General features: G+C 54.1%; 1 protein-coding gene across 4 annotated transcripts in view; it reads left to right on the top strand.

The window, feature by feature from the left end:
- Spg7 (SPG7 matrix AAA peptidase subunit, paraplegin) overlaps positions 1–23,935 on the top strand; it is a 35,050-nt gene extending 11,115 nt beyond the window's left edge. The window contains exons 5-17 of one of the 4 annotated variants that reach the window (XM_026401835.2): positions 818–957; positions 1,667–1,769; positions 3,129–3,254; positions 3,531–3,693; positions 4,045–4,218; positions 12,200–12,324; positions 13,312–13,414; positions 14,219–14,329; positions 15,822–15,937; positions 17,530–17,686; positions 19,624–19,790; positions 20,348–20,425; positions 21,667–23,935. In XM_026401835.2, the coding sequence (XP_026257620.2) occupies positions 818–957; positions 1,667–1,769; positions 3,129–3,254; positions 3,531–3,693; positions 4,045–4,218; positions 12,200–12,324; positions 13,312–13,414; positions 14,219–14,329; positions 15,822–15,937; positions 17,530–17,686; positions 19,624–19,790; positions 20,348–20,425; positions 21,667–21,867 (1,764 nt within the window). In that variant the 3' untranslated portion in view covers positions 21,868–23,935. Of the gene's footprint in view, positions 1–817; positions 958–1,666; positions 1,770–3,128; positions 3,255–3,530; positions 3,694–4,044; positions 4,219–12,199; positions 12,325–13,311; positions 13,415–14,218; positions 14,330–15,821; positions 15,938–17,529; positions 17,687–18,569; positions 18,922–19,231; positions 19,578–19,623; positions 19,791–20,347; positions 20,426–21,666 lie in introns of those variants that run through there. The other 3 variants (XM_026401836.2, XM_077792734.1, XM_077792735.1) reach the window with 3 other exon arrangements.

The raw sequence follows: 23,935 nt of genomic DNA on the forward strand, positions 1-23,935 counted from the left end.
AAAGGGCAGTAGATGTTACCTCCTGTCCTTGTCCTTATCCTATGCTGGAGCTACAGCAACCCTAGAGACAACTAGGGAGTCTCTTTCCTCTCTCTCAGCTGGTGGCCATCCCCAGACAGGCTCAAACGTGAGCTAGACATGTAGATCCTAACGAGGAGTACTAGTTGGGGGATAAGTCTCAGGGAGACCAGTTTTGCAAAAGGCAGTGAGATGTGGATTTAAAATGAAGAGACCCACTTAATTGGTTTTCAGATTCACCCATAATGCCTCTGTTGCTGCAGTATCCTGAAGCGTTTGTCTGTGGCGAGGTGTCTCAGTGATACTGGCATCAGGTCTGTGCTGTATACAGCTGAGCCAGGCACACGTCAGAGGCAGGTAGTGACTTTACAATGCAAATGTCTGCCTTTTTTTTTTTTTTTTTTGTAATTTCCCTCTTAAAGGAAAACATCACTTGAAGCTGGGTGCAGGGGCACTTGCTATAATCCCAGCAACTCAGAGGCTCAGGCAGGAAGCTCTCAAGTTTGAGGCTAGCCTGGGCAACTTAATGAGACCTTTTCTCAAAAAGGGCTTGGGAATATGGATCAGGGAAGAGCATACATGGATTAAATTCCCAGTACCAAAAAATAATAATAAAAATAAAAGGAGCAGGGGCATAGCTCAGTGGTAGAGCACCCCTGTATTCAATCCCTAGTACCCAAACGAAGTGTTCTGTGAATGGCCTCTTCTTCAGAACCCTGATGCTGTTGATACGGTGTGCTGGAGGCACCTTCCGTGGCCTCTTTGCCTTCTCTCACTCCCCTCTGCTTTCTGCCCTCAGAGACTGGCCTTGATGTACCGAATGCAGGTTGCCAACATTGACAAGTTTGAAGAGAAGCTTCGAGCAGCTGAAGACGAGCTAAACATCGAGAGCAAGGACAGGATCCCAGTTTCCTATAAGCGCACTGGATTCTTTGGAAAGTACGTTCATTGTCCTGGTTGACTCTAGACTACCCCTGACTTGACTTAGTGCTGTCAGGAGCAAGGTGGAGGCAGGAATCTTGTGGGGCTGGATTCCGGCTGGAGAGGGAGCTACTGGCCTGCTGGACCGCCTCTCGGTCTCCATCTGCAGTTGCCTGTGGTGTTTCCTAACTCAGCACGTTGTCAGTGGCTGTCATAGAAAAATGGAAAAGAAAGGGTGTAAGTGGGAATGTTAAATGTGACGACTTTGGGTTCTGAGAGGAGAAACATGCATAGGCACCTGGCACCTTGGAACTGACAGGTCCATCAGCCTAAGTTTCGTCACATCATTGGCAACCTTGCTGGGGCCAACAAACAAAACAGCACGTTCAAGGCTAGCTTGAGCAACCTAGTGAAACCCTTGTCTCAGAATGTTCCTTTGGCTGGAGACGTGTTCAATCCCTAGCACCAAGAGGAAAACAGCACCTGCCCTAGTTGGCCCTGGTTGTGGACAGTCAGGTACCTGGGTATCTCTACTGCGTGCTCAGTCTGACCTCTCTGGAAACCTCGCAGAGGAGGGAGGTTGGTGAGAGTGGGACTCGCTCTATACGGCTCCCAGGTGCAGGGGTCTCCTTTGAGAAGTTTTGTGGTGGTTCTGGCTTTGTAAAGTGCTTCTGTCAGTTGCTTCAGTGACACTCAGTGTTCATAACTGCCCCTCTCTCTCACCCAGTGCCCTGTATGCCCTGGGGATGACAGCGGTGGGCTTGGCCATCCTGTGGTATATTTTCCGTCTGGCTGGGATGACGGGAAGGGAAGGCGGATTCAGTGCTTTCGTAAGTCTGTGGATTCGAGCCTGCTGGGCAAGTCCTGGGTGCTGTTGCGTATTGTATGCTTGCTGAATCCTTTCCCAGCCAACAAAATAAGGGCAAGTGGAAGTTGGCCTGTGGCAGAACCAGGCCGGAAGCCCGGAAGCCTGGAAGCCCAGCATGTTTCCTCCTGAGGCTCTCAGAGCTGGCTGGAGGCCCCTCCCCACTGAGCCACTGTGGGGCAGGACGTGCGGTGCTACCTATCTGGTCTTGGCCTCCCTGTTCGGGGGCATTCCTTTTTTTTTTTTTTTTAAAGAGAGAGAGAATTTTTTAATATTTATTTTTTAGTTCTCGGCGGACACAACATCTTTGTTGGTATGTGGTGCTGAGGATCGAACCCGGGCCGCACGCATGCCAGGCGAGCGCACTACCGCTTGAGCCACATCCCCAGCCCTCGGGGGCATTTCTTGAGTGTGCTCTTTCTCCTGTGTCCTCTAGCTCCTGGGGTCTGGGCTAGGGGGGGGAGGGAGCACCTCATGGAGGAGCATCCCTGGGTCCACTGAGCATGCACACATTCATTTGTCCCCAGATGAAGGCTCTCACTGTGAATTTTTTTTTTTTTTTTAGTTGTTGATGGACCTTTATTTTGTTCATTTATTTATACGTGGTGCTGAGGATCAAATCCAGTGCCTCTCTCACGCTAGGCAAGCACTGTACCACTAACTCACAACTCTGTCCCCTAGAGGTGTCTTATTTATTTATTTATTTATTTTAAATGTTTTTAGTTGTAGATGGACAATACCTTTATTTATTTATCTTTATGTGGTGCTGAGGATCTAACCCAGTGCCTCACATGTGCTAGGCGAGCACTCTACCCCTGAGCCACAACCCCAGCCCCAAGAGAGGTGTCTTATGGGCTGGGGATGTGGCTCAAGCGGTAGGGCGCGCGCCTACCGTGCGTGCGGCCCAGGTTCGATCCTCAGCACCACGTACAAACGAAGATGTTGTGTCTGCCGAGAACTAAGAAAAAATAAATAAATATTAAAATTCTCTCTCTCTCTGTCCCCCTCTCTCTCTCACTGTCTCTTTTAAAAAAAAAAAAAGAGGTGTCTTTTTTAAAGGCAAATTGCTAGACAACTTTCATACTGATTAACAATGAAACCGATCCCTTCCTCCCGTGTGAATGAAGAGTGGCCCGAGTGGCCCAGGAGCCCATCTGTCCCATGTGAATGGGGGAGTGAGCGGGTCCCAGGGACTGAGGGGGGAGGTCCACCTTTATGGAGGCGTGGGGGAGGAGGGTTTCGTGTCAGCCCAGCTGGACGGTAGCTGCCGGCTCCCTCTCCTCTCTCCAGTCACAGCTCCCTGCCTGTTGCCATTTCCATGTAGAATCAACTCAAAATGGCTCGTTTCACAATTGTGGATGGGAAGTCAGGGAAGGGCGTGAGCTTCCAGGATGTGGCAGGAATGCACGAGGCAAAGCGGGAAGTCCGAGAGTTTGTGGACTACCTGAAGGTGAGTAGATGTGCATGCCTTCCCTCCAGAAGGCCTGGAACCACGGTCAGGACGAGGCCTGGATGCTGGCCTCCCCGTCCCACAGGAACACCACACCTGTGCTGGTGTCTGTCCAGCAATAGCACTAGCACAGCGCAGGGCTAGCCACCTCAGCTGCCCTGCACCCCTGGTCACCATGAGCCCTGAGCCATGGTGACGGTGGCGTGAATTGCCCTGCGTGGACCCCTTAGCGTCCCTGGGACAGAGGCTTAGTGTCATGTGTCCATTGCTCTCTAGAGCCCGGAGCGCTTCCTTCAGCTTGGCGCCAAGGTTCCAAAAGGTGCACTGTTACTCGGTCCCCCTGGCTGTGGGAAGACACTACTGGCCAAGGCAGTAGCCACTGAAGCCCAGGTGCCCTTCTTGGCAATGGCCGGCCCGGAATTTGTGGAGGTCATTGGAGGTAGGTATGGGTCAGGGCTGAGGACAGGCCATTGATCACATGTCTGAGCTGGTTCTTTTGAGACACTCTTCCTCAATAGCTGGATTGAAGGGGGAGCCACTAGAATTAAAAAGCAGGACCTGTATCCTTGTGGTAACCTGGGAGGTTAGGTGGTCAGTGCCCTTCGCCTGCATCTTGGGGGGCTGGGAAGATATGCCACTGGTCTGGCCACCCCGGAGCCACCCCTACTGGTGTGTGTCCACTGGGGGACCTGTGTGGATGTGGGCCTCCTTGGCAGACAGCTTTGCTGACCTCAGCACAAGGTAGGATGTGTTTCTTTGTCCATTTCCAACGCTGTCTGCAACCCCTCAGGCCTAGGTGCTGCCCGTGTGCGTAGCCTCTTCAAGGAAGCCCGTGCCCGAGCCCCCTGCATAGTGTACATTGATGAGATTGACGCCGTGGGCAAGAAGCGTTCCACCTCCACGTCCAGCTTCTCCAGCACCGAGGAAGAGCAGACCCTCAACCAACTCCTGGTTGAGATGGATGGTCAGTGCTCAACACGCCCCTCCCTGTCACACACCTGGGGGGAGACTGTCCCACTGTTTTGAGGCTTTCTGGGTAGATAGTGCTGGTCAGTCAGCGTCTAGAGTAGCACTGTGAGAGGTTTTATTTCCCTCAGTCGCTGTCTGCCTCTCCTGCGCTGGTGAGGACAGGGTCATCCTGAGAGCATCCTCTGGCTGTCGGCACCTTGCAACATGTTAGTGGACACCTGTCTGTCACCTGCTGCCCTCAGGTAACTCAGGTCTGTTGTGGCAGCCATGGCAGTAGTCTAGCAAGAAAGCCAGGGCCTCGAGGGCCACCTGCTGGCGAGGAGGCCACAGCCTGGTTTCTGCCCCCCACTTGTCACAGGCTGCCCAGGGCATGGGGGTGTGGCTGTGCCGCACCCTGGAAGGAACTTCGGGATCAGCCTTGCAGGGCTTTGCTTTTTTTTTTTTTTTTTTAATATTTATTTTATAGTTCGTAGTTGCACACAGTACCTTTATTAATTCATTCATTCATTCGTTCATTCATTCATTTATTTTCTTGTGGTGCTGAGGGTCGAACCCAGGGTCTTGCATGTGCTAGGCAAATGCTCTGCCACTGAGCCACAGCCCCAGCACCACTACCCCAGCCCCAGGCTTTGCTTTTCTTTGAAGTCAAGATGACCCAGTGAAGGAAAGTTGAAGTCACTTTTCCTTTGAGCTACTTCCACTGACCCTTATCCCTGCCCCTCTTTTAAAAATTTTTTATTTTGATGCAGGGTCTCACTAGGTTGCTTAGGGTCTTGCTGAGTCTCCCAGGCTGGCCTAGAACTTGCTGTCCTCCCACCTCAGCCTCCTGAGCTGCTGGGGTCACAGGTGTGGCCCCCATTTCCAGCCACTTGAACCACTTATGTGTAGTTTTGTGGCATTGAGTTGGTTGCCCACATCCACTGTTCACACCCCACGTGCAGCTCTGCCCATGGCACGCTGGCTCCCTCCTGCCCACACAGCCCTGCATTTTTTCTGTGACTTTGGTGACACTGAAAGCCTGGTGGGTGGGTCATACAGGTTTGTCTTGTGTGACTGGCACATTTCACTCATCACAGTGTCCTGAAGTTCCCCTGTGGTGTGGTGTGTGTGTCCTGCAACCCCTCCAGAAGACCCAGGCCGCTGTGTGCCTGGCTGCTGTGAATGCAGGTTGCCCTCAGTTTCTGCTCTGAAGGTTTGTTGTTAATGTCTTTTATCAGAATTCTGTTTGCCTGTGGGGGCTGTAATTCTTTTTTTTTTTTTTTAAGAGAGAGAATTTTTAATATTTATTTTTTAGTTCTCGGCGGACACAACATCTTTGTATGTGGTGCTGAGGATCAAACCCGGGCCGCACGCATGCCAGGCGAGCGCGCTACCGCTTGAGCCACATCCCCAGCCCCAGGGGGCTATAATTCTTAAGGTGTGATTATTGAGGGGAGAGCCCTCCTGTGTTCCTGAAGCTGGCGTAGTAATTGGCAGCAGACAAAGACAGACACAGACACATGCACATACACAAGTGCTTGCCTGGTGTAGCAACATGCTCGTTTAAAATAACATGGGCTTTCAAAAACTGGCAGCACTTGTAGACGTTCCCTTGTACCTGACCCAAGCTATCAAGGCCAGGATATGGTGTCCACCTGCCCACTGCCCGTGTCTAGGGCTGCCTGTGGCTCCAGGTGTCTGAGCAGCGGTCCTGCTCCTTGGGTCCCTCCCTTCCCTGGTTTTGAGATTGATTTCCCTTGCAGAAGCCCTGAACTTCCTGTTCTGGCTGTGGTGTCCTCAGGATCAGGGTGGGGCTGTGCTTGATGGGACTCCTGACACACCTCGTCCCTGGGGTGGGCTCTGGAAGAGTTGGACCCCTTCCTCGTGCGGGTCTCATCTGGTGCTCAGTTGAGCGTCTGTCCCTGGGCTGCTGTGACCTTAGGTGGACCACTGAATGTGGAAGCACTGGTGACCTTAAACCCTGCATGATTCCTGACAGTGATGAACAAGGTGGTGCTGTGGGTTTTATGAGTTCATGTGGCCTCTGGTGCTGCCCCACACCCTGCCTCCTGCTCCTACCTGTGATTCACAGGTAGCTGTGAGCACCAAACCCAACAGCCACCTTCCACACCAACAGCAAACACTGCTGGGAGTCGAGTCCCCAGAGAACAGGTGTTCTCAGAGGTGAGGGTGCAGTGGCTCAGGTCCTGAGAGCCAGTGCTGCTAGGGAGCCCTCAGAGCATCTTGCAGGCCAGGCCCAGGGGCTGAGGATTCATCTGTGCCCCATGCCTTTACAGGGAGGGGTGCTAGCTCTGCCCTTCTGCGTGTCCACTTCCCCTGGGAAAGCCAGACCTGCCACTGAGAGGGCGTTGAGAGACTCTGCCCCTGTGCTGTTGCTTCTCTAGGCCTCCGTGGTCCCCTCGTGTGTGGCAGGGTGTGGTCCTGACTGGCTTCTGGAGGCTGTGTCTCTGGCAGTGTGGCCTGGCTCAGACAGTGTTCTGGAGGTTACTTGAGGACCCGTGGGCAGCTTGGAGTCTTGAAGAACAGTTGAAGGCAGTGTGGGCTCAGGCACAGCGGTCTTGTGACCACTGACAGGTGGAGGGCGCCAGGAGCCGCCACGGCCAGGCCTGCCTGGTGCTGACCCTTCAAGATCTTCTCGTCAGCCCCAAACACCAGGTAACTCCTTCATGAGCACCAGACTGAGAGCACGGCTGGCTTTTGTGGTGCTGACGGACGTTGAAGTGCAGCCGGCTAGAAGTCTTGAGATGACTCGATGGCCATGTGCACCTCAGCGTGGGCCTCACTGGAGATGAGGGCGAAGTGAGCTCCGTGTCTCCTCAGGCTCCAGCAGACAGCCTCCCAGCAGCACTGTACCAGAGCCATGTCCCACCGCCTTGTGGGAGTAGCAACTTGCCTGGAGTAGCAACTTGTAGATGTTCCCTTGTACCTGCCCCAAGCTGTCGAGGCCAGGATATGGTTGTGGAGTGAGGCTGCAGCGCATCCTGTGGTGTGGTTCTGTGGTCTGCACGTGGCCCTGCATGCGTGGGTGAGCACACAGGCTCGGGGTACCTCGCTCAGCTGGCGCAGTCTTCACCCTGAGGCCCACCCACCTTCCTCAGACCCGAGCACTGCAGAGAACATGGCCTCCAGGCAGAGCCTCTGTACTGCCAAGACTGTCGCTTCAGGGGCGCAGGCGGGGGGAGGGGGGTCCACCTGCAGCCCACTGGCGAAGGCCTGCTCTGGAGTGAGGCGAGCACCTGCAAGTGCCTCTGTGCCACGCAGCTGCATGTCCACAGCCCTTCAGAGGCAGACCTGGAAGTGCGGAGGAGGGACGCCTGGTCCTGGAGAAATCGCAGGGGAGGGGAATCGGCCTGGAGGCCTCGGCACAGGGGCACCAGCATCTGTGGGGTTGTTGGGCAGCTTGGGGAGGGAGCAGCGGCCACTGGCCTGAGCACTGCATGGCCACCTGGGGCCAGGTTCATAGAGTCCTCCTGCAAGTGTTCATGCCTTGTGCTGGACAGTAACCGGTGTGTTGTGGACTCTGGTCCCACGTGGGAGTCATCAGAAAATCCCTAGGGGGAAGAAAAAAAAAAAAAGAAACGAAAAAAAAAGAAAATCCCTAGGGGCTGGGGGTTGGCTCTGGGACAGCTCGCCTGCTAGCATGAGGCCCTGGTTTGGTCCTGAGCACAACCAGGAGCGGAGGGGATCCCAAGGTCCTGAATGTGGTTACCGCAGTGGTGAAGCCAGGCAGACAAGCATGAGGAAAGGCTGTTGGGAAAATGCAGAGCTAGGACTTAGGACTAGGAAGTAATAAAGTACCTGCTCTGTAGTGTGTGTCATAGGCTTTGTCCCTTCCAGGCAGCTACTGTGGAATGCCAAGAGGGCCCTGGCAGCAGCGGTGCCCCACCCATGTCCTCACAGCCTTTGGACCCCAGGCTTCTCCCCGCAGCCCTGCCAGGTGGGTAAGACAGGCAACTTGTGAGTGATGCAGGTGACCCACTTTACCACTCATCAGTCCCAGAAGGTCACTGACACTACTGTTTATGCCAGGTCAGGTGGTGGCCCAGGTCCAGGTGACTCTGGGGTGTGCCCAGGCTCAGAGCACTTGGATCACGCTGGGGTTCCACAGTATGTGCTCCACCCAGCAGCTCCTGGCCCAGCTCAGCCCTGGGGTCAGGTGCACGCTGAGGAGCTGGGGTGGCTGGCATCCTAATGCCTGGCTAGGAAAGAAGGGACCTACTGTGTCATGTGCAGGTCCTGCTTATAAAATTGTTTGGCTTTGTTTTGCTTTGGTAAAACCTTAAGAGCAATTTAGGAAGCCCTGAGTAAGTAGTGGAGGATTGTCAGAGGTGACAGCAGGGAGCCTGGGACGCTAGGGGAGGGGATAGAACAGGATTGGAGGCTGCAGAAGGATGTGTTCGTCCCTGTTAGTGCCTTCCTGAGTACCTGCCATTGTGGCTGTGACAAAGGCCCCAGGGCCTGCAGGAACTGCCCTGGCTTTGCTGCTTGTCGACCTCATGGTGCAAGATGTGCCACCTTCTGTCCTCTGCGCACGTATCTGCGAGAGCAGGTGGGGCTTGTTGTCTAGACATTGCCATGTACCCCTGAGGCCACTCGAGCCTGCTGGGCTCCCATCTGGGAGGATAGTGGGGGCAGTGAGGCTGCAGTGGCAGGTCTGTCTCCAGATGGGCGGGCACTGTCCTAGGTGCCTCTCTCCCTGAGCCTGGGAAATCCCAGAACCCAGGAGAAGGGCAGCCTAGAGCCTAGAAGGCCCTGCACAGCTGTTGTCTGCATGGGCTGCTTTCACTGTGGGGTTCTGAGGATGCTTCATGGGCTCCAGGGCTGGTCCTTGTCAGGGTTGGTGCTGGTGTTCTTGAAGTGTGTGGCTTGTCCTGTCCTCCCTTCCAGGAGGTCCTCTGACAGAGCACAAGTTACTTGTTTTGATGAAGCCCAGTTTGTTGCCTTTGCTTTTGTGACTCTTCCTTTTAGTGTGAAGTCTAAGAACTCTTTGTTGTTCCTAGATCCTAAAGACTTTCTCATGTGTGTTCCCCCTCTACTTGGTGCTAGGGATCAACCTAGAGTTCATGCATGCTAATCGTGAGTTTCTTATAAAAAAAAAGAACTTTACATTTAAATTTGTGATCCAACCTGGGTGCAGTGGCTCATGCTTACAATCCAGTGACTTGGGCTGGGCCGGAGAAGCCAGGAGGATCACAAATTTGAGGCCCTGTTTAGCAACTTAGTGAGATCCTGTCTCAAAATAAAATTAAGCCAGGCACTAACCCTAATCCCAGTGACTCTGGAGGCTGAGACAGGACGATCATTAGCTCAAATCCAACCTCAGCAACAGCGAGCCACTAAGCAACTCAGTGAGACGCTCTCTCTAAATAAAATACACAATAGGGCTGCGGAGGTGGTTCGGTGGCTGCATGCCTCTAAATTCCATCCCTGGAACCCCCAAAAATAAAATATAAAAGGGCCGGGAGCGGGGCTGGGGATGTGGCTCAAGCGGCAGCGCGCTCGCCTGGCATGCGTGCGGCCCGGGTTCGATCCTCCAGCACCACATACAAACAAAGATGTTGTGTCCGCCAATAACTAATAAATAAATATTAAAAAAAAAAAAAGGGCCGGGAGCCAGGCACAGGGGTGCACACCTGTAATCCCAGCAGCTTGGAACGCTGAGGCAGGAGGATTGCTAGTTCACAGCCAGCCTCAGCAAAAATGAGGAGCCAGGTGACTCCGTGAGACTCTGTCTCTAAATAAAATGCAAAATAGGGCTGGGGATGCCCCTGAGTTGAAACCCTGGTTCCAAAAACAAAACAAAACAAAAAAACGCTGGGGGTCTAGTGCAGTGGTTAAGTGCCCCTAGGTTCAGTACCTGGTACAAAAAATAAAAAGCTAAAGGTGTTTCCTGTAAGCTCTCATAGACTGCCTGAACACATCACTTGCCGGCAGCAACTTAAAACAAGGTTCCTTCCAGAGGGTGAACATGAGACTTTTCCTTGTGTCTTGTGCAGTGGTGGATCTTGGGACCATACTGACGGAAGAAAGCCAGTCTCGAAGGCAGCGGTCCTGCTAGAGGGTGGGTGGCGATGGGCATCTGCGTCTTGCTAAGTCCACTGTGGAAACCCTGCGTGTGGGAGAGGCATGACCGGACGTCCCCACGTGGTTCTGACTGCACTACTGCTGCCTGAAGAGAGCTGCAGGGCAGCTGGGCAGCTTGTTGTGTGTGTAAGGCCGAAACAGACAGCTTTAGAGAGCAGGGACCAGCCCCGGGCGGTCTGCACCGCCCAGCGCACCTCTGTGGAGCCCATCTGTGAGCCCACCGTCCCGTGCTGGCTCTCGCCCCCCCCCCCCGCCCCTATTTCTCTGCACCATTGTGCCTGTTACCCTGCACGTTTCGCCACTCTCCTATCATCTCAGGAGTCCTGGGCCCCTGATGAGAGGCCTTCCAGAATCCTGAGCACGAAGCCTGGCCGGCCTCCCCAGGCAGGGCCGGGTGAACTGTGCAGGCCCCTGGCTGTTCAGCATCTGCCAGCCTTCAGCCTCCCGAGTCCTCCCTGTGTCCTCTCTGCCTACACCCAGGCATCAGCGGCAGAGCACAGAGGCTGGGGCCGACTGGGCTCCTTTCAAAGCCAGCCTCCCTTCCACCTTCCAGGCCTGGCCCTGCTGCTGGCAAGGTGGCAGTGTACCTCAGCCTCCCCTCTTGAGAGGTAGATGACAGTGACAAAGTCGTCATGGTCCTGGCTTGTCAGGTTGCAGGCTGTAGGACAGGGGACATGGTGCTGGGAGAAGGTTCCTAGCAATTCTGGAGGACTTTGGGAGCAGGCTTTGTGTTGGCTTCCGCCTCTGTCCTGGCCACTGCCATCCCATGTAGGTTGGGGATGGCAGCCTTTGGCATGGTGACCGGGCCCCTGGCCCAGGCTTCGGGGCTTCACTGTCCAACCTGTATACAGAGCTGGTTAAGGACAGAGGGCAAGTCTGACACACCTTCAGGACCTCACTCTCTAGGATTTCTTTTAAGTTTCACTTTCATTAAAAGGTTGTCAGCAATTTAAAATTAGTTCATGACAGTTTATTAGGGATTTCTTAATTTGCAGAAGAACCAGGTGCAGTGACACATGCCTCTAATCCCAGGAACTTGGGAGACGGAGCCAGAGGATCCCAAGTTTGAGACCAGCCTGGGGAATTAGCAACACCCTGTCTCAAAAGGGGCTGGGGTGTAGCTCAGTGGTAGAGGGCTTGCCTAGCACGCAATGAGGCCCTGTATCCAGTCTACAGCAGCACAAAAATAAATACACAGATACCACAGCATCTTTACATGCTGAACTTTGTGTCAGAGAACTTTTCACACACACCCAGGAGCAAAGCAAAGGGGGCAGTGAGCCTGTGTCTGCCCCACATGCCTCCTCTGCCCACCCTTCCCACTCCCTGCACTCCCCAGCAGATGTTGAGTCTTGAATCTCGCATGCTCTGCATATGTCTGTACAGTCAGGAAAACTCAGCGTCCACCGAGCTCTCCAGGTTCATAGCATGGGATGCCCACCAGGCTCAGGTTCCCTGCAGCTTCTGTGCCAGTGGTCTATTCCCGTCAGGTCCAGTCAGAGTTCACACACACAAGGGTCATGGCCTGATTCTGAAGCCACTTCGACTTCTTGAGGGAGAAACAGGCCAGGTGTTAAGGCACAGTGCTAGTGTGCAGGGCAGACGGCTGCAGCGCAGGAGAGGAACGGGCACCTCCAGGCGAGATGGCAGGATCCCATCCCCTGCGGGCCCCACTCGCCCTGCCTGGCCCTCAGTGGATGTGGGACACTTCTGACTTTGCAGACCCTCAGGGGAAGTGACTGTATTTGGAAGGCAGGAAGGGCTTCACAGCTCAAGTCCAGAGGGAAGTGAGTATGGCTTTCTCACTGGGCCTGAGAGGGGAAGCCACAGGGAAAAGCCACTGTGTCTAGGCTTCCCACGCTGAAGGCCAAGTGTCCACTCTGTCTCCTCAGGGATGGGCACCACAGACCATGTCATTGTGCTGGCATCCACAAATCGAGCCGACGTTTTGGACATGGCTCTGATGAGGCCCGGCCGACTGGACCGTCATGTCTTCATTGACCTTCCCACATTGCAGGTCAGCACCTTCCTCCACGGTAGGCTGCCAGGTGCCTGGCGCTCCTTCCCTCTGGGTTGGGGCTTGGTGTGACCTGCTACAGCTCTTGCTGGGTGCCAGCTGCCCACCGTCCCTGACTCCTGCTCTCTCAGCTTGGCAGCTTGCTGGTGCTTACCCACTGTTCTGTCCTCATCCTTGGCATTTGGGCTTGACAGGGCTGGTTGACTTGTTTGACCAATTTTCTGAGACGAGATCCAGGGAAGGAAAATCTGGGATTTTTTTTTTTTTTCCTGGGGGGGGTTGCTTTTTCTTTCTTTTTTGGCCCTGGGGATTTAATGCAGGTGCTATACCACTGAGTCACATCCCAGCCGTTTTAGTGTTTCAGACAGGGCCTCGCTCAGTTGCTGAAGCCTTGCTAGGAAGTCATGCTTGCATGCCGTCTTCCTCTGAGCTCTGTGCAGACCTTGGGATCCTCACCCTTCTTCTCAAGTGCTTGCTTTGCCTCTGTAAGTGGGTGGGGTGGGTGCCCTGGCAGCCCCACAGCCTCTGTGCCACCAAGGGAGCAGCAGCCCAGTGTGCAGTGAGGAGGGTCCTGTGTGCGGGGCAGGAGGAGGGAGGCCTGGGAGCTGGTTAGGTGCTTTGTGTTGCACTACACGGGATAATCCAGAGATGTCTGGCTCTGCGCTGGAGGCTGGCTCCTGACTGAGAAGCATCAGAAAGTTCTAGAACATACAGTGTGTGTTGTGTGAGAATCAGAAGTTTTGCAAAATAAACTCAGCATTGCTGATGTGCTTCATTTTTGTACTCGATATGTTTCATTTTTTAAAACACTGCTTTCAGCTCTCTAAATTGGTTTTCCAAACCATGGGTGGTGACCTAGGATGCAGCACACTGACTTAAAAGCCAGCGGTTCTTGTGAGTCCTTGCAGGTCTTGGTGTTGGGGTGACCCAGCACTGCTCTGTGCCCTTCTGGCGGGCTTGAGTCCAACCTGTGGCCCTGTCTGGCAGGAGAGGCGGGAGATCTTCGAGCAGCACCTGAAGAGTCTGAAGCTCACCCAAGCCAGCAGCTTCTACTCCCAGCGGCTGGCAGAACTGACACCCGGATTCAGTGGTATGTTCCCAGCCTGCGGCCAGTGGGTGGGTGGGCAGTCTCAGCTGCACCTGCAGGTGGTCAGTTCAGGCCTGGGTGAGGCCGCAGAAGGGCCTAAGGGAGGCAGGCCTCTTCTCCCCCAACAGCAGCTCCACTGGCAGCAGGGGTGAGGTCTCCCCACAGGGTGCACAGGTGATGGTGAGGTCACCTCTGCAGAGGCCCTGCCTGCAGAGCACTGGGGCACCACCTGTGTCCTGCTGTATGGCCTTCCAGGTCAGACAGGGCGCCCTGCCCTGCCCTGCCTGCCCCGCCGCTCCTACCACCCTCACTGGCTTGGCTGTGTCAGTAGAAGTAGCCCGCACAGATCAAGGCTTTTTGAGGCTTTGTGTGGGGGGGGGGGGGGGGGCTGGGAATTGAGCCTAGGGCAGCGTACCACCGCTGCATCCCTAGCCCTTTATCATCTTTGTTTTTATTTTTATTTTATTATTGTCTTTATTTCTTTACGTCTGGTGCTGAGATCAAACCCAGTCCTTCACATGTGCTAGGCAAGCGCTCCACCACTGAGCCACAGCCCAGCCCTTTCTCTTTTTGCTTCTCATAACAGGATCTCACTACATTGCCCAGGCTGAGCTCTGACTCGTGCTCTCCTGCCTGGACCTCCTGTCACCTTCCCACACTCACTCCCACTTCCTGTGCTGTTCCCCTTTGGCCACTTGCTTTCCCCTCTTCTTTCTCCCTGGAGAACTTTCTTCCCTCCCTTTCCTTCCCATGACCCCCTTGGGGAAGAGTGAGTGCCCACCTCCCACACTGGGCTTGTGTTGACAGGTGCTGACATCGCCAACATCTGTAACGAGGCTGCGCTGCACGCCGCACGGGAGGGGCACACATCTGTGCACACCTTTAGCTTTGAATATGCAGTGGAGCGTCTGGTGGCTGGTATGATGTGCGCCCCTCTCTCTACAGGCCTGGGCCTAGAAGTACCCAGGAAGAGGCCAGTCACACAAGATGCGAGAGCAGAGGCAGGCAGGTGGCCAGTGCAGACGCAAGTTTGCTTGGCCAAGCAGCCGGGAGTGTTGCTTTTCTAAGCTAAAGACACTGCATGCTCACATAAGTGCAGACGGGCTCCCCAGGCAAATTCTAAGATACTCTGCACACCGAGCCGTGACAGTGTGTCCAGCCACTGTGTGGTGGCTATGAGCCACTGCCCACTGGACCAGGCCCAAGCATCAGTGGTGTTAGGGTGGGTGGAGGCAGCCTGCCCGAGGGCAGGGAGGGGTGTATACACCTTGCTACTGGCAGGGGTGTCGCAAGTGTGCCCCGCCCCTCAGCAGGGTGGGAGGCCCAGGGCTGACTGCAGCTCCTCAGGGTGGGGTCCAAGGCTTCTGAGGAGAGCAGGACTGCACCTGGGTGAGGTTAGAAGCTGCTTAGCTCTGCTGGCAGCCTCCACACATGGTCCAGGCATGTTCTTGTCGTCAGGGCTCGGATGATTACAGGAGCCCAAGACATGCCAGTCTCTAGAAGAAGCCTCCTTGCCAGTGTCAGAGGAGCTCAGGCCTCCCTTGTGTTCCAGCCCTGCAGGAAGCACGTCCCGGTGACCCTCAGTTTGAGTGCATTCTGGACACATGTCACCCAGGTCCTCAGGGTCACAGGATGGAAACACACAGAGGACAGGATTGGAGCTGCCTGGTCTTCCTGAGAGTTTGTTCTATATGACCATTATGCAAAAGGCGATAAGCTTTCAGTTAATAGCATCCTAGCTGATAAGACCACGGGAACAGTCTACTAGAGAAGGCGCTCACAGGACACAGTGTGCTGGCCCTGTCTGTGGGTTCCCGGCTAGTCCCTACTGAACGTGCAGCGTGCTGGTTCAGGGGCATCCATTCTGTGAGACCTCTGGCCTGTGGCCTCAGGCTTACACCCCTTTGGTCAGCTGGGTAGAAGTGATCTTAGCAGCCACTGCCAGCGTGTTCTAGATGGGTTCAGTCTCACAGTGAGAGGGGGTAGAGGCCCAGTTGCATGCTGCACTAAATACTGTGCACGGAGTGGAACTGGAAGGTACCTGAAAGTCGAGGACAGTGGATGGAACTGCCCCAGGGGGGTGAGCCAGGGAGAGGTGAACAGACCCCCCCTAAGGAAGGGGCACCCGAGGCAGAGCTGCAGTGGGCCCAAGGGAGCACAAGCAGAGACCCCAGCCCTACAGGCCCACCAGGGCAGGGAGAGGCTCACTGAAGGGTGGCACTTGTCCCTAAGGTCTACAAACACTGGACAAATCCAGCATTTGTCAAAGAAAAAGATGAGACCTCCTGCCACACCCTCCTCAGAGGAGGTGCCCCGAGTGGCAGTTGTGGGTGAGAGGGGGCTGAGCCACAGCCAGTGCCGAGGCCCTGGGGTGCCCTGGGACTGAACTCCATTCTTGTCATGCTTTCAGGGACTGCTAAAAAGAGCAAGATCCTCTCCAAGGAGGAGCAGAGGGTGGTCGCCTTTCACGAGTCAGGCCATGCCTTGGTTGGCTGGCTGCTGGAGCACACGGAGGCTGTGATGAAGGTAGGTTGCAGGTGGCTTGGGAGAAGACCAGGACATGCCATGTGCGTCTGTGCTTCCTGAGAACAAAGCATGTGGGGTTTGCTGTCAGGTTCCAGACAGTGGCAGACACAAGGATGCCAGAGGCAGGGGTGGGTCTGGCATCTGAACCACAGCTTTAGCTCTGGACATGACCAGGGCCACTACCCTTGCCTGCCCTCAGCTTCACAGTGACAAGCTCCATTCACTGAAGGCTCTGAAGTGACAGACATAGAGTTGAGCTCAGCATTCAAGGGAAAAATTCTCTGGTGAGCAGTCCGGGCTTGAGCTTGCTCCTGTCTAATGGTGTTATCTTGTAGCACCTTCCACAGAGCAAACAGGCAAGTCTGAAGGAGCTGGAGTGACCGTTAAAGCAGCTCTGACGGTTGGGATGTCCACGCTGGCAGTTTGGTTTGAGGTGTATGCTCAGGGGCAGCTGCTCTGTGGAGACACCTCAGCCCCTGGCCAGCTGGCCCTGGCCAGGCCCCCCTCACTGCTCTGTAGTTCACTGTAGCAGATTATTGTCAGGGTCATGTTTGAGCAGCAGCAGGCAGTCCCTCTATGTCTCGGGGAGCATGAGAAGGCTGGTTCTGTGGCATGCTGCCCAGTGGATGTTTCCACTGGCTATTAAGGTGTCCAACAGGCACTGAGTGATGGGCCAGGCCCAGGGTGAGGAACAGGGCACTCATGAACTCAGCAGTGAAGCCAAATTTTGTTTATTTATTTATTTTTTAAAGAGAGAGAGAATTTCAATATTTATTTTTCAGTTTTCGGCGGACACAACATCTTTGTTTGTATGTGGTGCTAAGGATCGAACCCAGGCCGCACACATGCCAAGCGAGCGCGCTACCGCTTAAGCCATATCCCCAGCCCCAGCCAAATAGTATTTAGAAAATTAAAATTCATGCAGAAAAACTTGGGCTGGTGTTGTGGCTCAGTGGTAGAGCGTTCGCCTAGCACATGCAAGGTCCTGGGTTTGATCCTCAGCACCACATAAAAATAAATAAGTAAAATAAAGGTATTGTGTCCAACTACAATTGAAAAATAAATATTAAAAAAATAATAAAATTCATGCAGAAAAACCCATGATGAGCTGTGTATAGTGGTTGCACACTGGGGAGTTTTGTTGACTTGGGAGGCTGAGGCAGGAGGACCACAAACGGTCCCAAGCCTGCCTGGGCACTATTGGGACACCTCAGAATAAAAGATGGAAAGGACTGGGGTGTAGCATAGTGGTAGAGCACCCTGGATTCCATCCCCAGTACAGAGCAGAAAAAAGCAGAAATAGCAAAGATCTGTGGGAACGAAGCATCAGGATTTCAGATTTCCTTTCCTTTTCAGGATAGTTTGTTGGCTGCGAGTCAGGTGACCTCCTTGTGTTGTGAGACTGCTGATGTGGTTGTCCCTATGAGCGTGACTGCAGCAGTCGTGATTATCAAACCATTAATTTGGTTTTAGATGATTTGGGGCCTGGGATAGAACCCAGGGCCTCCAGGCCTCCACCGCTGAGCTAGAACTGCAGCCCTGGTTTCAGACGTTAACTAACCTCTCTTCTGACTCCTCCCTGACCTCTGTAGGTCTCCATAGCACCTCGGACCAATGCCGCCCTGGGCTTTACTCAGATGCTCCCAAGAGACCAGCACCTCTTCACCACAGAGCAGCTGTTCGAGCGGATGTGCATGGCCCTGGGTGGTCGAGCAGCTGAGGCGATCTCCTTCAGCAGGGTCACTTCGGGTAGGGCTGGCCCACAGGATCTGGAGATGTCAGAGTGGGGTTGGGTTACAGCCTTGGGTTCTGTGCACATGATGGGCTAAATCTGGTGCAAGACCTCAGTGGTGCAAGGGCAGTTTATTTCATTCACTGTTTGTTTATTTATTTGGAGGGTGGTACCAGGGATTGGACTCAGGGGCACTCGACCACTGAGCCACATCCCCAGCCATTTAGAGACAGGCTCAGCCTCAGCCTCCCCAACTACTGGGATTACAGGCATGTGCCACTGCACCCAGCCAATGCACTTGTTTTTAAAAGTTGAGCTGTTGCCAGAGAAGATTGGGAGCTAAGCAAGCCCCCCCCCCTTTTTTTTTTTAGAGAGAGAGAGAATTTTATTTATTTATTTATTTATTTATTTATTTTAGAGAGAGAGGAGAGAGAGAGAGAGAGAGAGAGAGAGAATTTTTAATATTTTTTTATTTTTTTTTAGTTCTCGGCAGACACAACATCTTTGTTGGTATGTGGTGCTGAGGATCGAACCCGGGCCGCACGCATGCCAGGCGAGCGCGCTACCGCTTGAGCCACATCCCCAGCCCCCTAAGCAAGCCCTTTAAAATAATTATATAAAAAAAATTTACATACATACAGACTATAAGTGCGATTAATTGGTCACAGCTATATCAAAGTGCATAAAATAGGGGCTGGGGATGTGGCTCAAGCGGTAGAGCGCTCGCCTGGCATGTGTGCGGCCCGGGTTCGATCCTCAGCACCACATACCAACAAAGATGTTGTGTCCGCCGAGAACTAAAAAATAAATATTAAAAATTCTCTCTCTCTCTCTCTCTCTCTCTCTCTCTCTCTCTCTCTCTCTTCTCTCTCACTCTCTCTTTAAAAAAAAAAAAAAAAGTGCATAAAATTGAAGCAGCTTCCCTTTTCTCAAGCCCTTACTCCACTGGGATGTGCAGAAAGCTGACAATGGGCCCTGCTCCACAACCAGGATGTCAAGCTCAAAGCTGATGGCTCTCCTTACACTTACACGGAGTGGCCTCCTGCTGAGAATTGCCATGGGCATGCTTGTCTATGGCTCAGTGGGCGAGCACGTGCCTAGCATGCATGAGGCACTGGGTTCCATTTCTGACGCCACATAAAAATACATAATATAATAAAATAAAGGTATTGTGTCCATCTACAACTAAAAAATATCAAAAAAAAAAAAAAAAAAAAACTTCCAAGGGTGAGCCGGGCAGGCATCCTGAGCAGTCTTTAAACCAAGAAGATCTCTTTTGGGCTGGGGATGTGGCTCAAGCGGTAGCGCGCTCGCCTGGCATGCGTGCGGCCCGGGTTTGATCCTCAGCACTGCATACAAACAAAGATGTTGTGTCTGCCGATAACTAAAAAAAATAAATAAATACTAAAATTCTCTCTCTCTCTCTCTCTCTCTCTCTCTCTCTCTCTCTCTCTCTCTCTCTCCCTCCCTCCCTCCCTCCCTCCCTCTCTCCCCCTCTCCCCCTCTCTCTCCCCCTCTCCCTCCCCTTCTCCCCCCCTCCCTTCCTCCCTCCCTGTTTTTAGAAAAAAAAAAATCTCTTTTTTTCCTTTTTACACTGGGGGTTGAACCACTGAGCTACATCCCCAGCCCCTTTTATTTTGAGACAGGGTCTCACTAAGTTGCTAAAACTGGCCTTGGCCTTGCAGTTCTTCTGCCTCAGCCTCCCGAGTCTCTGGGGTTATGCAGCCCTGTACCTGGCTAACCCAAGAGCATTTTTGAGAGTGTTAAGATTCTCCCTTAAGGAGCAGGAACCCGTGCAGACTCCTAGTAATCTGCGTTGCAGTGAAAGTTCTCAGGGATAAAGTGTTAGGGGAGTGCAGTGCCTCGCCTCATGGGCTCTGATGGGACCTGGAACCTGGTGCCCCCATGCCCCACGGGCTCCTGAAATGTGCCCCTCCTTGATCCTGCACTCCAGGGGCCCAGGATGACCTGAAGAAGGTCACCCGCATCGCTTACTCCATGGTGAAGCAGTTTGGGATGGCACCTGGCATCGGGCCTGTCTCCTTTCCCGAGGCACAAGAGGGCTTCATGGGCATCGGACGACGCCCCTTCAGCCAGGGCCTCCAGCAGATGATGGACCATGTGAGTCTGCTCAGGCTCCCTGCCCCAGCCCTGCTGAGCGAGAGGGGCCCCGGGGGCTGCTGCAGGTGTTTAGCTGTCCCGCTCAGGAGGCCCACTGCTGCCCGAGTACCCTGCTGCAGACTGACTCAGGTTCGCTTCTCTCAAGTGCTGGTGTCACCCTGGCCCGTTGAGCATGTCTCCTTGGTAAATCTGTGGAGAATGTCAAGTGCACTGAACAAAAGCCAGTATACACCACCCTGCAGCCTGTGGCCAGGCCAGGATGGTGTGCAGGTCTGTCCTGGGATGGCTCCAGCTGCTGCAGCTCATGTGGCTACTGTGGGTTCAGCAGAGGACAGGTGGGACCCCTACAGCCACAGCCAGCAGGGTGTGAGTAGCTACAGGTGGGCAGGCTTCTGGACACAGGTGTGAGCAGGAGACCGCTGCTTGTCACGAGAGCTGGAAGGCGTGTGCCTGTGTTACCTCCCTGCACTTAGGTGTTGGAACTGGCTGTTGGGGATGAGTCTGTAGACAGCAGTCAGCTGTCCTTTCTGTGACAGATCTGCCCCTTTCCTCCACAGGAAGCAAAACTGCTGGTGACCAAGGCCTACAGACACACCGAGAAGGTGCTGCTGGACAACCTAGACAAGCTGCAGGCGGTGAGGGCCAAGCGGGCACCTGGCACAGCCTCCCTCTCCCTGTAGCACTCAAATGTGCCCACAAACCCCAGCTAGCCCAGCCTAGTCTCTCTGTCCTGTGTCCAGGCAGTCCCTCCCCATAGAAGAGCATGCTCTTCCCTCACGGCCACATGACTCAGCTTCAGTAGTCATGAACTTTTTTTGGTACTAAGGGTGGAACCCAGGGGTGTCTTCTCACTGAGCAACCTCCCCAAACCTTTTTTTAAATTTTAGAATGAGACAGGGTCTTACTAAGTTGCTTAGGGCATCACTAAATTGCCCAGGCTGTCCTTGAACTTGTGATCCTCCTGCCTCAACCTCCTGAGCTGCTGGGATTACAGGTGTGTCCCACCATGCCTGGCCTTCCCTGTTCTTGGCCACCCTGGCTATCCAAGATTTGAGACCTCCCTTGTTGGGATTGTTTGATGTCTGTCTTTTTTTTTTTTTTTTTAGTTTTAGGTGGACACAATACCCTTATTCTATTTATTTATTTTTATATGGTGCTGAGAATTGAATGCTAGGCAAACACTGTACCACTGAGCCTGATGTCTTTTTATAGTGGGGTTGGTAGGCTCTGGGGAGAATGGTTCCAGAGGTAGAGTTACTTTTGTGATCCTGGGCCCTGATAACTGCTACCAGAATGTGGTGGTGGTGATGGCTCTTTGTGCCTCAGAGGTAGAAGGTCAGTGGGCACTTGTTTCTTCACCTCTTGTTTTGTTACACTGAACTGGCTCTTCTGTCAGCTGGGAATGGTGTTGGGGGACCTAGACCCAAGCCCCTACCTCACCAAGCACTGTGGGCAGCTCATTTGCAGGCTAAACCTGCCTCTGCATGTGAATCGGTGCATGGGGTTGGTCAGCCCTGCTCTGTAGCCTTGGTCTCACTACAGGGAGGACAAGGATGGGTGCAGGTCGGGATCCCACTGACTGTAAAGCAGACTTGCCCGGTTAGGACTGTGCAGTTGCTGAAAGCCAGCAGAGACTTGGAAGGGAAGTAGAGAGTTGATGAGGCTTGCAGCTGGAGGATGGTCCCAAGGCCAGGAGGGGGGGTGGGGGGTTGGGAGGTCTCGCACATGCTGTCCTGGTGCCTCTGTGCCCTTTGAAAGAGCACCGTCCCAGCTGTCCTGGGCAGAGGGGCTCTCTGCAACGCGTCCCTGTCTCAGATATCCTGCTCTCAAAGGCACTTTGCAGGAACTCACATAACGCTGTGTTTGTTCTTTCTAGCTGGCAAATGCCCTTCTGGAAAAGGAAGTGATAAACTATGAGGACATTGAGGCTCTCATTGGCCCACCGCCCCATGGGCCTAAGAAAATGATCCCACCACAGAGGTGGATTGATGCCCAAAGGGAGCAGCAAGCCTCTGGGGAGGAGGAGGTGGCCCAGCAGCCTACACCCCAGGGGGAAGAGCCCTCTTGGCCCAGATAGCTGCAGCTCTTCGACCGCACCTCGGTGATCCAGGGCTTCTCCCCAGCAGCCCCTCACCCCCGCCCCATTTCCTGTCGTGTGAGATTTGCACCTTGTGCCTGTGGAGCCTTCCAGGCCTCTGTGGCGGGCCTGTCTGCTGGTCTCTGTCAGTGTTGGCGACCTCTTCAGAGGCAGCTGGCACTCCTGGTATTTGCACATCGCTCCCCCGTCAGGGATGCACGTGGAGGAGCCCCAGTTCCCAGGTCCAGGACTCGCACCTGCACGTGTGGCTGCATGGTCCAGAGACAGCCCAGCAGCCAGACTGAAGCCAGGCCTGTCCTGAGACTCCCATGGAGTGCTAACAGGGTCCACCATGGAGGGCCCTCTGAGCCACTTGTCCTCCTCTCATGGCACTCACTCAGCAAGAGGACAACAGCTTTGGGACTGGGCACTGGGCTCTAGAGGATTCAAACATGGCCCTGCCGCCCTGCGGACAGCTGTGAGGAGGGACCTCTCTGGTCCAGCCTTGTGTGTGGGGAAACACCTTGGTTTTGACCCCGCTGAGGGTCGCGCTGCTTCACTGACGAGTTCTGTGGTGGGGCTGGGGGGCAGCTTGGGTTAGCACATGCCTAACGAGCACACTCCGGGTCCATCCCCAACACCACAAAGAAAAATAAAATCCTGCAGGTGGAGAGCCTCTGTGCTGCACTGCCCAGGTTACAGACTCTGGTTTCAGATCATCTCTGAGGCACGTGGTGACCAGAAGACCATCTAGGGTGAAGCATGGACACCTAGCGGGGGCCTGGCTCTGGCTCCTGGAGTGGCAGGTGGGCTCCTGCTGGCAGCTCCTGCCCTTGGTGCCTCAGCACTCCCTGTGCAGTGGCACTTGGAGCTGTGAATCGTGGTCACTTCCTTTTGTCCCAGTGCTGACTCGCCCCGAGGAAGCCTGCAGGGCTGTGGGAGGTACATGGGGCAGGGGCTCTGGGCGCTTTGTGAGGGACACTGCCTGGGCCCCAGATCTCCAACTTTACTACCAGAGACTTGTACCTGGGAGGTATCTGGCTGGTGCTGCCCCAGGGCACGTCCTTGGCAGTTGTCGTCAAGTGGACATGGCACCTGCACTTGCATTGCCCATTGAATGGGCTGTGTGTGTATCCTCTGGGGAGTCATGGGCTGAGTCCAGGCCACAGCAGTCAGGGCAGCACCTCAGGGGAGTGGACCAAGGTGCAGCCCAGCCCCCAGCACTTGTCGGTGGCCGTTGCTGATTTACAGAAGTGAGTCCTGGAGACTGACTCTGGGCATCCTCCATGATGGCAGTGAGCCCCACTTGTGCTCAGGATTCTGGGATGCGTGCCACTCTTGGACCGCTGAGGTCCCCAAGGTGCCAGCTCCAACATCAGCATGTGGGTCCCTAGGCAGCAAGGCTGCCCCGGGCATCCCTGTGGGCACCCCGAGGCCTGCGGGTGCACTGTGGCCCCCTTCCCAGGGGGACTACAACCCCAGAAAGCCACTGAAGGGTAAGAAAGAAAACATGCACTTGAATCCCAAAATCATGCCCTATTTTCCATGCGCTCAGATAATGGCGGACTTTAACTTCTATTTTAAGCCATTTTCAGCGAGCCTCTCTGACCTGTGTGTGGCCACAGGCCTGACTGAAGCTGAGAAGCTGGTGGTGGTTCTATGACTATCTCTGACTCAGAGTTGCTTAGTGGCTTGCTTTTTGCAAAGGCTGGCTTTAAACTCATGATCCTCCTGCCTCAGTATCCTGGGCTACAGGGATTACAGGCGTGTGCCACCATGCCTGGCCCTGTATGTGATAGTTTTATAAAGACCAGGATTGTGGGCTGGGGCTCAGCAGTAGCACACGTGCCTGGCATGTGTGAGGCACTGGGTTTAAATCTCAGCACTACGTATAAATAAATGAAATAAAGGTCTATCAACGACTAAAAATATTCAAAAAAAATTTTTTTAAAGGAGGGGATGGGGTTGTGGCTCAGTAGTAGGGTGCTTGCCTAGCATGAGTGAGGCACTGGGTTTGATCCTTGGCACCACATACATAAAAAATAAATAAAGGCATTATGTCCACCTA

This window comes from Urocitellus parryii, chromosome 15, assembly GCF_045843805.1.
Source record: "Urocitellus parryii isolate mUroPar1 chromosome 15, mUroPar1.hap1, whole genome shotgun sequence".
In the NCBI taxonomy this organism is placed as follows: domain Eukaryota; kingdom Metazoa; phylum Chordata; class Mammalia; order Rodentia; family Sciuridae; genus Urocitellus; species Urocitellus parryii.